Here is a 13,447-nt window from a genome sequence, read left to right as displayed (position 1 = left end):
TGAGGATTTCGTTGGCTTGCATCCGGGTCTTTATATGTGAGGCCGTTGCTGGTGGTGGAGACTGTAGTGGGTGTGATGGATTTGGTGGAGATGTGGAGCGGCGTAGTGGAAATGGAGGCCGTGGTGCTGTCAAGGGGAAGCAAATAGAGGATGAAGAGGAGGGGTTCGAGTACTGGACCTTGGGGGACACCTTGAGGGGCTGTCAGGCTTAGATTTATTGATGCTAATGAACTGTTGGCGGACAGAGAGGTATGACTTGAACCAGGAGAGGGCTGGGCCGGGGATGTGGAGGGAGGACGCAAGACGGGAGGATGGAGAGGTTGATGGAGAGGAGGATGGAGAGGTTGACAGGGAGGAGGAGTGGGTGGAGGACCGGGGGACTAAAGTGGAAGGCATGTGGTTCAGGTTGCAGGTGTATTGAAAGGTGCATATGGACTCAAGGGGATTGCATTCATATACAGAAACTGAAATTTAACTGTCATTCATTTCAAAACATTGGAAAATGTTAATCTGAAACACCTTTTCTACTCTGAGAACACAAAAATGTGACACTTGATAAATTAGTTGTCTAATTTTGTCATTTCAAATCTCAGCATGTAAAGAGGAAAACAGGCTTCTTAAAGGATGAACTCGTGTTTCACAATCAGTGGACCTGAAACTGACACTGCACACATTTCTAAATGTAAATATGAAATGTGTTTCAACACAGTACTCCACAATCAGAGACACGTCATAATGTATTACCACTCTGCACTCCATTTCCTGCGAGAATTCACAAGAAAATAGATTAAAAGCAGCCGGATGTTGAACCTTTAGTGGCGGGTATCAACACATGCAGAGTGAAATAAAAGCATTCAGCTGTCAACCTTACAGCTGAGGTAAAACATGTGCATTACACGCGTGATAAGCCTCTAACATACATGGTCCCTGTTGAGCTTTACATTTACGTATAAACAGATCCACCCAATTTAGTATCTTCCCTTGGGGGGAGGAATACCTGCCACCTGAGCAGGCTGCAAAACTTTATCAGTTCAAATTAAAGCTCCAGTGGAGTAAATGATACCAATCCTGACACTGCTTTACCACTCCCATATCTAACAGCAGCAGGGAGCAGGAAGCGAGAGAGCTGAGGAGAGGGAGAAATGAATGGGTGTGTTCGTCTGAGCTGCAGCGCCACGCCGACGGCTTGCAGGGAGCGACAGTGCATCCTAGTGGGCGCAAGGAAAAGCACTGCGAGTGTGTGAGGAGTGAGCTTCAGGTCAAGTATTTCAGTACAAATATTTCAGTTCTGATGCTACAGGATGCTGTGGGGAGCAAACATAAGATCAACAACACGACAACAATGTTACACTAATCTATTGAAACCAAACACACAAAACAACTGCAGCGCCAGAGCTGTGGTGCTGAACGACAAGAACAAAGAGACGACAAAGGAGATGAGACTTGGGGCTGTGTGGCAGAAGATATGAGTACATCATATATATATATATATATATATATATATATATATATATATATATATATATATATATATATATATAGATGCAGTTCTTAGCTCAGTCCATTCAAGCAGAAAAAACAATCCCAAACTCAGAGGCACACACACATACCTGCACACACACATACCTGCACAGTGCACACACACATACCTGCACACACACGGTCGCTGCACACGTTCACTGGAAAACACTCAGCCATTCATGCCCACAGCCGCTCTCACACTATCCATATCATGCACCTGTGCACACACACTCACATTCAATAACATGAATTCAGACGCACTCATGCAGGAGGGCACACGCGTAAACACCCAGCTGCATGCATACGGGTACTTAAGGTGTGTGTGTGTGTGTGTGTGTGTGTGTTTATACAGAATAACAGGACAAATCAAGGAAACAATGGCAGCAGTGTATGTGTGCATGTGTGTGTGTGTGTGTGCGTGTATGTGTGTAGTTAGCTATAAGGCTGTCAAACAGAGCGTGACGTCACTCTCCTGGCGAGAAACATATCACTAAAGATTTTTATTCTTTACGTCAACAATGAATGAATGAACTCCCACATCACGTTGTCCCCGAGAGGATGAATTATATGAAAGACTCGTTCTTTAGTTTTCCATCAGCAGGTTGACATTTTGGTGTTTGAGTGAAACGTTCCCGCTAACCTGCTTGACCTTAGCATGTTAGCGTTAGCGCTGTGAGCGAGGGGGCACTTTGCCCTCAGTGCAGCCTCGCAGGACCACCAGTATCTCATGCTAACACACTGACCCACCCCTCTATCTGATCTGCTCCTGTCCTCACATAAAGTCACAATTGCTTTTGTATTGTCAGTTTGTCGCAGTTTTGGCGCTGCAGTGTTAAAGTGTTGCTTTGAGATCCTTGATAGCCGACAACGTCCTCTTCTTGCGTTGGAGGCTTTTTGCGGAGGGAATGAGCCAGATGTGGCATGTTGTTTCTCATTAGTGACGTGCAGCTCACTCTTCTCACTGTTAAAACAAATAATCTGCCTTGACTCTGCGTCTGACAGCTGGAGATGAGAACTCAGTTAATTGACAAAAAAAATAAATCTGAATGAAATCAAAGCGCTTGCCGCGTCGTTTCGTGATGATTTGTCTAATTCTTGACTGCGATGCTAAAGGGAGGGGAACGGCTGAGATGTAGATGCAGTTGGGGAACGAGGAGATAGTGTGTTTGTGTGTGTTGTGGGTGATAAGGAGAGAGGGAGAGAGAGAGAGAGAGCCTGTGTGTTCGGACCAGCTGCACAGCAAATCTGTTTATTCTGCACAATTTGGCATCAAACACAACAGACTGCTGAGTGCCGGCTACTGCTCGTGGTGCCCCATTAAAATGGAATTTATTGCTGCCTTAAGAGCAAATCCAGATTACACATTTTTCCCCTCTACACGCTCTTTCCTCCTCTCTCTCTCACTCTCTCACACACACACACACACACTCTGGTGTGTTTCTCCCGCTCTAAGCAGCAGCTGTCAGACGAGCTCATGGCGGACCCAAACAGGAAGGCGTGGTCGGCCCGCTCGCCTACCTGTCCACCGCCTCTCTCCCCTGAGGGTGCCAGGACGAAGACCTTCCTGTCATGGACAGTTTAATGTCCCATCTTTGAGTCAGTTGCATCCATGTGACTGAAACAGTGCACAAAACCTCCCCAACCCGACAACGTGTTAGCCGTTTAGCTCACGCTAATGTGCAACCAGACTTTGAACTTGTGCTGCAAAGAGAGCATGAACTCGGGGGCCCGCATCTCGCTCCATAAATCTCCTCAGCCAATGATGAATTCATATTTAATGACCGCGGCCATCGTCTGGGAAAGGAGGAGCATTCTTTCACTATTGCTCCTTTTCCCCCCGCCGCTTGGTCGAGATAATTGATTTCTCTGTGGTAACAAGGTATCGACCACGCGGTGGCCAGCGAAGACGGCGGTTCGATTCAAAAGGAGGGAAAGAACAGAAGGAATGAGAGAAGAAGAGATAAAGTGAGAGAGCAAGAGCATTGAAAGCCAACAAGCCGTACAATCATTTGCAGTTAAAACACTCGCTGGCTTTCTGTGGGTGGAGATTGGAAGACGACTCGTCTCATTTTTCAGGACGTTTGCAGCCTCGTGCAGGCCGGTTTGCTCTTTTACTGTCGTATGTTTAAGAAAAGCATATTGATCACACAATCTGTCACTTGAGTTACTGAAAACTGTGTCAGAAACAAATCTGTTAGGACGACTTCTCAAGCACATGCTCAGGAAGCAGTTTATTGGTCCTCGTGTTTATGAATTAGCATTTATTCTCTAAACCTTGACAACCTGCTCCTTCTCCCCCCCCCTGCCCGTTTTGATGTGATTTCAAAAGCAAATCTGCATGATGCCGAGCCTTAATCCAGCAGCCAATCTTCCAAAAATAGTAAGCAGATTCTGCGGGAACATAGAAATGCCCCCCGGCAAGTGACAAAATATGTAAAACGCTTCATTTCATGTCGCAAATGCGCACACACAAATAGTCAAATACGGGGGAAAAAAAAGCACTATTTAACATGGCCTTCAGCTTAAACAAACGTATTGATTAGATACTTGATCAGACGGGTGGGTTTGACTGGCGGTTATTGAGTCGACGTCTCCGAGGTGCAGACGTCGACCTCGACCTCGACAGGAACAATCCGTCAATAACTGAAGCAAACCTCATGAACTGCGTAACGCATCGACTGCGTTCAGCGTGCAGAGACGGTAACACTTCTGTCGGCTCCTTCGGCATCGCTGCCTGCAGGTCACTATAGAGGAATAAATAGTGCTGCTGCTGTTGTTGTGTGTTTACCAGCTTACATTGTAATTTATTTAAGAGCTCTTAATTGGACTAGTTACTCATTTGGCCCTCGTTGGTCCCCCAGCAGAGTGGAGCTCCATCACCGCACACTGGGGCATGCTGGGATATGGCGCTGCAGAGACTCACTGCACACAGCCAGCTGTTTGATGTCTGCACAACGCACCGCCGTGCAGCATAAATAAACACACAACTCCCCCCTCCCACCTCCCCAAGAGAGGGCCCATGGACACACAGGAGACCTCAGCGCAGGCTGATCAACTATTAATGTTGATTTGAAATTCAAACATCTTCCGAGGGTCTTCTCTGCACTCGTTCATGTGTGTGTGTGTGTGTGTGTGTGTGTGTGAGGAAGCGCCAGCAAACACATTTGGATGAACTCTGCGCATCATATTTTCATTTCTCCCCAAACAGCTGGGCTCCGGTGTCATCTGTGTGTTGCTGAAGCTTCGTATTGAGGCCACACCGAATGTGTGTCAGTGGGTTCGGCCTCGGCTTAGCGCTCTCCAAAGTAACTGTTAATGGAATAACTATACAATGTGTAAATGATCCCTGCTTTAATTCATAATAATGTCGGACCTCATCGCCCGCCCACTCAGCCCAATAGATTATGGAAATAGCTGTAATGACTATTGGAACAATGAGCCAAATTGCATTATCATTCAGCGCCACATCAGCTGTGGAATAAGCGACGCCGCTTCGCTTTCACTGAAGATCTGCAATAATAATGGCCGACATTCAATTTCCACCAGAGAGATGACGATGAGGAGGTTTAACGCTGAGTGAAGGAGACATTAATAACATACTTATAGCTGGTGGGGGAACACTAATCCATGTCCAGGTGTAAGAGGGTTTGTAGGTTCAATAGCTGGTAACAAAACGCTCCCGCCTCACACCAGCAGACCTCCTCTGAGTTATGAACAAAACCCACCGAGACAAAGGAACCAGTCGTAGAGGTTTTATTTTCAGCTCCACAAAGGACTGCGTGTGATGGTGTTGGAGCCAAGACCAAGAAATCAAGGTTAACATTCAATCTGATCTTTGGTAACTACATCAGTTCATATTCATTAGAGAATCATACAATAGAATACATGTGCAAGAATGTAAAGAAACAGTAGATCTACTCGAGTCCCACAATATCCACTTCTCTTTTTTAAATCGGCAGGCACAACATGGTTAGATTTGGTTTGAATGACTCAATACTGTTAATCAGTTTGTGTCAGCATAAATATTTCTAAATAACTAACCCTTGTAGCAGGAACATAGTAGCTTCTAAACACAGTGAGAGCAGCAGAGAGGACATTTAATTCAGAGGAAACATCACTTCATGTGCATCGCTGGTGATGCAACTGTGCAAGAATGTTAACATGGAAACATATCTATATTTAAAATAGTGGGTGTGCATGCAAATCTGTTTTATTCTTAAATCATAGAAGCTGCAGATTGTATTGTGTGAGCCCACAGATGAGCGCTCGTGATGGAGATACAGCTCTGCTGATCGGTCCTCTGTGATAAAGGAATAACTCCATGATCTGCTGATTGTAATGAGTGTCAGCAACACTCACTGGTTGTGTACATATTGTGCAGTAGATCATCTTCATTGGTTACGCTTGCATATCAGAGGAGGTGCAACAGCGACCTCTCGTGGTGTGTTTTCCCATTGTTGCATGGACAGTACAACATGGCTCCCATTCAGTATCAGTGTTCATGATGCAGTATTGTTAAAGTATAGAAATTGTCATGGCGCACAAGCAACATAAATATAAAACAAAATGTTAAAAGCAGCTTCAGGATAGTGACGAGGAAACCGACCCCAGAAGACAAAGAGACACTGGCCAACAACACAAGTTATCTCCTCTTTGTCCAAAGCAGTTGTGTGTTTCTCGTGTGTTTGAGGGTCACAGACGGACCAACACGTGAGAAAGCAACACTTCTAAACATCAACGCAAAGCACATGATGCTTCAATAGTTACGGAGCGGCTGCGAGGTCAAAGCCTTCAAACCGGACAATCACACACACGTCACCTGTTTGTCAATAATTAATCATTAGTAATCAAAGATATAAAACAAACAATCGTGCAGAAATCTTTTCAAAAAATAAAACTCAGGTTAGAAAGTCTTGAATAAAATAAAATATAAAATCAGTAATAAAATTGTTGCATGCTAAAATTGCACAGTAGTTTCCCCACATGATTATGTGAATATATCTTTAGTTATTGCAGTTAAGAAACCCAGAAATACAATATGGGTGGACTCTTTTCTTCTTCTTGTATTTTACCGTTACTTCAGCTGCGGAGAAGCAAAGAAGTTTCCCTGCCGCTGAGAGGCAGCGGACGCTTTGCCCTTGCTCCCAAATCTAAAGACAGAAGAAGTGATGCAAGTTTAGTGAAAACAAGGTTTGCACTCATGTGGACAAGTCTGCATGTTGAAGTGTCTTCAGGTAAGACACTGAACCCCAACATGCTTAAATATGAATTACAAGAGCCCTGATATAAATAAAATGCAGTTGAATATTGTGTATTTCAGTCTCTTTCTTTAAAACGTAAAGACGTGAATGTTCCTTGTTCTTTAATCTATTGTCATAAACAGTATAAATGTTACATGATGAATGAATGAAACAGGGTCGTCTCCCGTCCCCCTTCAGAGCCGGGTGCAGCTGCACCCTGAAACGACTGAACGCCAACAAACATGGAAAATAGTTTCTTAGATTAAATATGTTGACAAATTTGGCAGAAACAAAGAAAATCACACAAGTCAGAAGCAATGCACGGACATTCTCTACTAATACAACAAGGGCCTCTGGGCGTAAAAATCCAAACTGCATCGCTCTGACACTAGCAATGTTATCTGCACTATACACTGTGTGTGTGTGTGTGTGTGTGTGTGTGTGTGTGTGAGTGAGCGTACATTGTGGTGCTGGAGAGCGTCTGCTTCATGCGCTGCGACAGCGAGCTGGACGACGGCGTTTTGGCCATCATCTGGTGCTCTGGAGTGGTGACTGGTCCCAATATGCTCACTGCAGACACGTGAAAGGAAACCACAATTCAACAAAGATGGTTTAGTCAATTTAAGACGCAGTAATTTTGATTTAGTAGTTTTAATCTCTTATCATGTGCACTACTAAAACACATTGTCTCGCTATCGACTTATTACATTTGGAGAAACCTTCGCTCCTGTATTCCCTTTCCAGTGATTCACCTTTGTGGTCTGGAGTATCGGTGTGGTGAGCATCCTCCATGCCCGTGTCATCTGGAGAAGCAAACTGGTCCCAGTAGTTTGCTGGAATACTAAGCAAGCGCTCCACGATCTAGAAAGAGAAACAATCAATCCAGTGTTTGGAGTCGAAACCATTCAAGAAGAACAGAAACTCTGACGTTGACGTCAACAAAAGCACGCGTCTGTTTCACTTTACCCGCGGCTGTCGGTTGGTGTCGTGCAGGATGGTCATGGGGTCGGGGTCGGGAACCGCATGACCCACGAGAGTAGGGCCAAACACCCTGGCCAGGTTGTGCACATCCATCTTGGTGTCCACACACTCAGAGACTCTGGAGAAGGAAAGAAGAAGAAGATGTCATGGTTTCAATTAAAGCTGATCTGTTCCGCAGAGAGCTGCTCACACTACTACGATGTAACGGGTGGGAGGTAATGAAGGACGTGATGGAGGAAGAACAGGATGAAACAAAAGGCTAGTGAAATAAAAAGATAATTACTTCTGCAGGTGGATCATGAGGCAGGCCAGAGTGTCTCGGTTGGGTTGAGGCAGCTCGCTGATGGTCTGGTACAGGACGGCGAGGCTGTTGCCATCATCCTGGATTTCTACAAAACAAAAACCTACTCATTTAAAAGTCCTTTAATTACTTCAATGCAAATGCTTGTTCTTAAATAATGTTGCACAAACGGACCATTTCTACTGCATATTGTCTCAAAGACTCACCGGCTGCTTCCATGAAGGCTTTGTTGAGGTGGAAGGTGAGCAGCGGCTCTGGGAGGTTTCTGAGGAAGTCTTTGAGGACGCCTGTGATGACGTTAATGTCGTCCACTTTGTGGAGCGGAGGCAGAGTCTTTCCTCTGATCAGCTTCTCCTTCAGCTCTTTCACCAAGCGCTCCTGGCCAGAGACCCTGTACAGGCCGACCTGCGGCACGGGAAAGGTAAAGGAAAGCAGCGCTCATTGTCTGACTGAGCGCAATCGCCCCAAAAGGTAAAAGATCAGAGCTTAACATGAAGGTGAAAACCAGGTCTATCTCACCTCATGCAGGCCTCTGTGTTCAATCTCCTTAATACAGTAGAGGACCAACACTGGGATCTTTGGGGAGGTGGCTGGAGCAAAGTCAGCCAAGGTGCTCTGCACACAAATTACAATTAAATTGACTTATTGGAATAGAAAACAATGAACTATAGTCGTATACGTGCCATACCCGTACCTCTGTGGTCATGACGGGAGTGTTCACGGCTTGCGGGTTGCAGGGCAGGGGGCACAAGTCCCGACACTCCGGATGGGTCGCGACCTTACAGTCCTGGCAGCGAAGGTACATCTTGCCGAACTTTGTTCTTCTTCCACACGGTGCGCAGACCTCGGACCGGATCACCTTATGGATGGGAGGAGCACAGCGAGGTGAGCAGTGACGCTTCGACAGCGGTGAAGAAGCGGTCCGCGTGGATGCTGACGCGACATTAAATATACAGCCTTACGGTTTTGGGGATGAACTGGTGCTTCTTCCCTCCTGCCTTGGCTCTGGGGGTTCGGGGCTGAGCCGGGGAGTCGGAGACGGTCGTGCTTGCGGTTTCAGATTGGTCGGTGGTGGTTGCATCGCCCCACGCTGGAGCAACTGGAGGCAACATGTTGGTAAGAAATCACCGAACCGGTGAAGAAATGTTCCAAGCGAATCTTGGTTTTATAGTCTAATTAATGTCGTGAAGATGAAGCATGCAGAAGATGTAGAAAACGCTCACCGCTCTTCCTGCTGCGAGTCCAGTAAGGAACCGTTTCAATGGTGGAGACGGCCTCCACGGTGCCGCCGTTCACCGGCAGCGTGATCGTGGTTGTGGTCACTATCGACTCATTCATCTGGGTGAAATGTTAATTATTAATTGGTCATTAATTGCTCTTTTCAACCAAACTGGCGGACATCAGAGTTTCTTCAGAAAAAAAGACTATATTGAGGTTTACTTTCACTTGATAAAAAGAGACATAATCCCCCAAAGCAAAGCTGTTTGAGTGTTACTGTTCTACAGTACGTTGAGCAGACGTCAGCTGTACCCGTTCTGCTGCTCGTCCAGTGGACCGAGGTTTCTTCAAGGCCTGTGGAGGAACCTCAGAGAGTTTTCTGGAGGAACGCTGGAGATAAAAATGGCATAAAACACATTTGAAGAACTGGACACCGAGCAGCAAGTTGTGCCGACGTGTAGAAAATAACATGAATCAAAACCACCGACTGTCTTTACACTCAGTCCAACACGAACCATCACCATTACATCATTAATGCACGCAAAGGAGACATCCATTCTAAATGTGTGATTAAAAAAACATGACTCACTCGTTTCTGCCGCTTCCGCAGTCGCACCGTCTTCATCGCCGAGGCGTCCCAGTCCTGCCGGTTAAGAAGACTCATAAACCAAAGCACTAAACTAAATGAAGGCTGTTGTATTCTCCTAAAAAATGCAGTGACACTTCTCGTTAAATGGGTCAAATTACCAGAGAGTCGTCCGTTTGGTCATAGCTGATGTCTGACAGCAAAGAAGCCGATTCATCGATGGTCGTTAACCTGTAAAACAGATGCATGCAGCACTTAATCGTCCTGTCTGAAGTACTTCCTGTGCCGAAGACTTGATGGAAAACAGCACAATATTCTGGGGAGTAATGCAAGGCTTTGATATAAGAATTTAAATGTTTAGTATAATTTGAAGTATGCATGCTGTCCCTCTCTACAGTTAATGGACAGTGCAACTTCAAAAAGTAAACCAGTCATGATCTCTTATTATGTAAAAGTTCAAACAAGGATTGAACTAAAGACATTGTTGTTTTATCAGGAAGCATTTCAGGAAGTATTTCAGAAGCAGAGGAGGATCTGACCTGCGGCTGGTGTTGAGGTTGCTCTTCGCGGCCTGCGCCGCCTGCGAGTGGGCGCTGAGGAAGGCGAGGGCGGAGCGCTGCTCCTCACTCAGGTGGACACTGTGACCGTTGTTCTCCGAGACCAGCAGCTCCCGGATCAGCTGCAGCTGACGTTCCTGTTGCAACCACAACCCAGCAGGATGAATGAAAGGGACAGATGAGATATATATTAGTGACCACCGGCATTACCTGAAGATTAACTTCTAGATTGTGAAGTCAATTAAAAACACCGCTGGATGTTTGAGCTATTTGGATCCTCCAGGTGTGTAGTCTATCTTGTGAAGGTCTCATTGAATGGGTGGATTATTGTCTCAGACAAATTTAAAATGCAAGTACCCTTAAAAAAAAAGCACACTGTAGGATTTGTGCAAAATCATAGTACCTTTCCACCAATGCAATGAGTCCTTCACAGGATGAAATGCATTTCTATACATTTCTTTTTCAAATTTCCTATATATTGCATTATCAAACCACGCAGATATCCAAGACTACTAAATGGTGTTGCACCAACCAGCTTCTCATAAACGGCCTCTGCCTTCTGCCGGCGGCGGATCTCCACGTCCACCTGGTTGCGGGCATGCTTCAGCTTGACCTCCAGGGACACTCGCTCAGTCTCCGCTTTGGTCAGCACTTCTTTACAGGAAACCAGCTCGTCACCCGCTCGCATCCACTTCTTACGGCACTCCTCAAAGTTAACGGCCATCTGGAGGAACTCTGAAAGACACAACCGAAGAGGAGATTGTTGTAGCGCTATAGTGCATCACATACCTTTCTTTTGTATGTGGTGGTTGTGTGTGTAAATGCCATTCCAGTGGCAACTGAATGACTAGAAGAGGGAGGATAAAGGACAAAGTGCTCTGCAGTAAAGTGAACACATGAGTTGATGTGCTTCCTGATGGGTTACAATGGAAATGAATGGCTTTATCTAGACTATTGAAATGGAAATTTTTACTCCACCCCAATAGCCATTCCAACCCCCATTAGGGACGTGTGATGCACCAACAATGTCCACAGCAGATGTGCAGCTCTGGCCCTGCTAACCTGTAGTTACAGGAAAGGCGAGGTTCCTGCAGCTCACATAGTTTGGGAAAGAAATGCACCGATGGTGACGTCACACCGTGCCATAGCAGACGAGCATGACTAGGTACGGAAGCTCTGGAGGTGGCAAATACCCAAACCAAGCGTATAAATAACTTACGTGGCGCAATGTCGTCATTGAGACCGTCCACCTGGGCTCTCAGGCTCTGGAACTGGAGGTACAGGTTCACCGCGGGAGACTCCATCGTGTGTTGCTGCTCACAGTAGCGGGAAGAACCGGGAGAAGTTGAGTAAAAGTCACGCTGCTGGTCAGCCCGTTGAACTCAGCTAATGTCCGTAGGTTGAACTGTTTTCCAACTCTCACAACAACTCTCGAGCTCGTTCGCTCCGTGCATGTAGCGCCGGGTTTAACGTTACTGCCGCGCCTTCAGTGACGCGTATCTGCACTAAAACACGTACCTGTGCGGTGTTTTTCCCCCGTGAAAGCGCCGCTGCTCGTGTAACGTCGCACCATCCACCGTGTGAAGCTAATGCTACCCGGTGTGTTCTCTCGCAGTCCTCCGGCAGAGCCGCACCTATTTGATAAAGTTCAAAAACCAGCGCCGGTTTTCTTCTTCGTGGGCTGTGAGGCGGAAGCTGCCGCGGCGCTCTGTCGCCCCCAGGCGGCCAAAGAGGAAACTGCAGGGGTCGTGGCGATTAATGTCGCCTAGTTCCTAAATCAGGAATTTATGTTTTATATAAACAAAAATACATGTATCATAACATATTACATTATTTAACATTTGATGAATACATATATTACTCAGTCAGTAAGTAGGTCTAATGATGGAGGTTAAATATTGATATAAAGTCATATTTCATTTCAATGTGACATATTGGTTTTATTGACATACTCATTTATATACATAATTAAATATGAATGCTAATATTGTCCAGTTCATTATAAATTCATGAACCACAGTCTTTTTTCAATTAAAAATTGATTTGGTTAAGATATTATTTTTTTTAGTATATATATATATATATATATATATATATATATATATATATATATATATATATTAATCCCTTATTCTATTGTCCGATTAATTATTAATAACTTAACCGCCATAACTCTTTTAAGAATTCTGATGTCCTCCTGTCCTCTATACATAAGAGGAAGACTTTAGGGACATACATAATACATGACATTGTTTATAATGACCCAGTGTATTTCTTCATCTACTAGCTCAAACTTCTGATTTAATTGTAGTTGTGCTTTGAGTTTTAAAAATCTCTGGAGGTTTTTTAAATTAGATCTGTTTTTGAGGCGACTTTCTTTCAAATACTTGCTTCTAACGTATTAACTGGACCGCAGGAACTCCTTTAATGACATTAATAATGTTGCTATATGCCATTTTTTGCACAGTATTTGAAGGGTATTTTGACTGAGATGTGTTAGTCCAGTATCTGTGCCTCCTTTCCTGACTGTGTGTCAAACTATTCAATTGAGAAGAGACAAATTATGTGTGAAATCGTAAAATCCTTTGAAACCGTCTCTCACTGTGTCCTGTTGTGGGCCTGGCACACGGGCTGCACAACAACACCATTAATCAGCCACGGATGGCATATCTGGGTGCAGCAGCAGCACAGTGCAACATTTAATGAGGGTACCACACACACACACACACACACACACACACACACACACACACACACACACACACACACTAAATCAATTGCAAACAATGTACATGTATGTCTCCAAAACACATTAAAATAAAGAAATAAAAAAATAGTCTATAATTGATTTGTGTGCTTGTGTTTTTAGCATCAGAACATTGTGTGTGTGTGTGTGTGTGTGTGTGTTATGAATATCGCTCCCCCATTAGAGGTGATTTGAGATAATAGGATCTGTCAGTCAATATGCACTCTGTGTCTTAGTCAATTATTTATTTCGATATGTACATTTCCTCCAGTCACAGATAATTTCACTGACTGAATT

General features: G+C 44.9%; 1 protein-coding gene across 1 annotated transcript; it reads right to left on the bottom strand.

Annotated features, from left to right (window-relative positions):
• Positions 1 to 5,301: 5,301 nt before the first annotated feature.
• On the bottom strand, positions 5,302 to 12,026 carry LOC137796475 (rac GTPase-activating protein 1-like). The gene is made up of 17 exons (XM_068594424.1): positions 11,923 to 12,026; positions 11,624 to 11,717; positions 10,937 to 11,139; positions 10,387 to 10,541; positions 10,009 to 10,078; positions 9,851 to 9,904; positions 9,574 to 9,651; positions 9,267 to 9,381; positions 9,006 to 9,142; positions 8,738 to 8,902; positions 8,563 to 8,658; positions 8,250 to 8,448; positions 8,026 to 8,131; positions 7,728 to 7,860; positions 7,514 to 7,622; positions 7,223 to 7,331; positions 5,302 to 6,671 (listed from the first exon to the last, which is right to left on the bottom strand). Exons 2-17 carry the CDS (start codon positions 11,706 to 11,708, stop codon positions 6,596 to 6,598), a joined length of 1,890 nt encoding a protein of 629 aa, XP_068450525.1. The 5' UTR covers positions 11,709 to 11,717; positions 11,923 to 12,026; the 3' UTR covers positions 5,302 to 6,595.
• Positions 12,027 to 13,447: the final 1,421 nt, after the last annotated feature.

The sequence above is a fragment of the Clinocottus analis genome, unplaced genomic scaffold, assembly GCF_023055335.1.
Source record: "Clinocottus analis isolate CAN_PGR_092001 unplaced genomic scaffold, fCliAna1.0.p SCAF_3, whole genome shotgun sequence".
Lineage (NCBI taxonomy): Eukaryota > Metazoa > Chordata > Actinopteri > Perciformes > Cottidae > Clinocottus > Clinocottus analis.
Note: the sequence above shows the minus strand (reverse complement) of the source record. Positions and strands in the feature narration are given on the sequence as shown.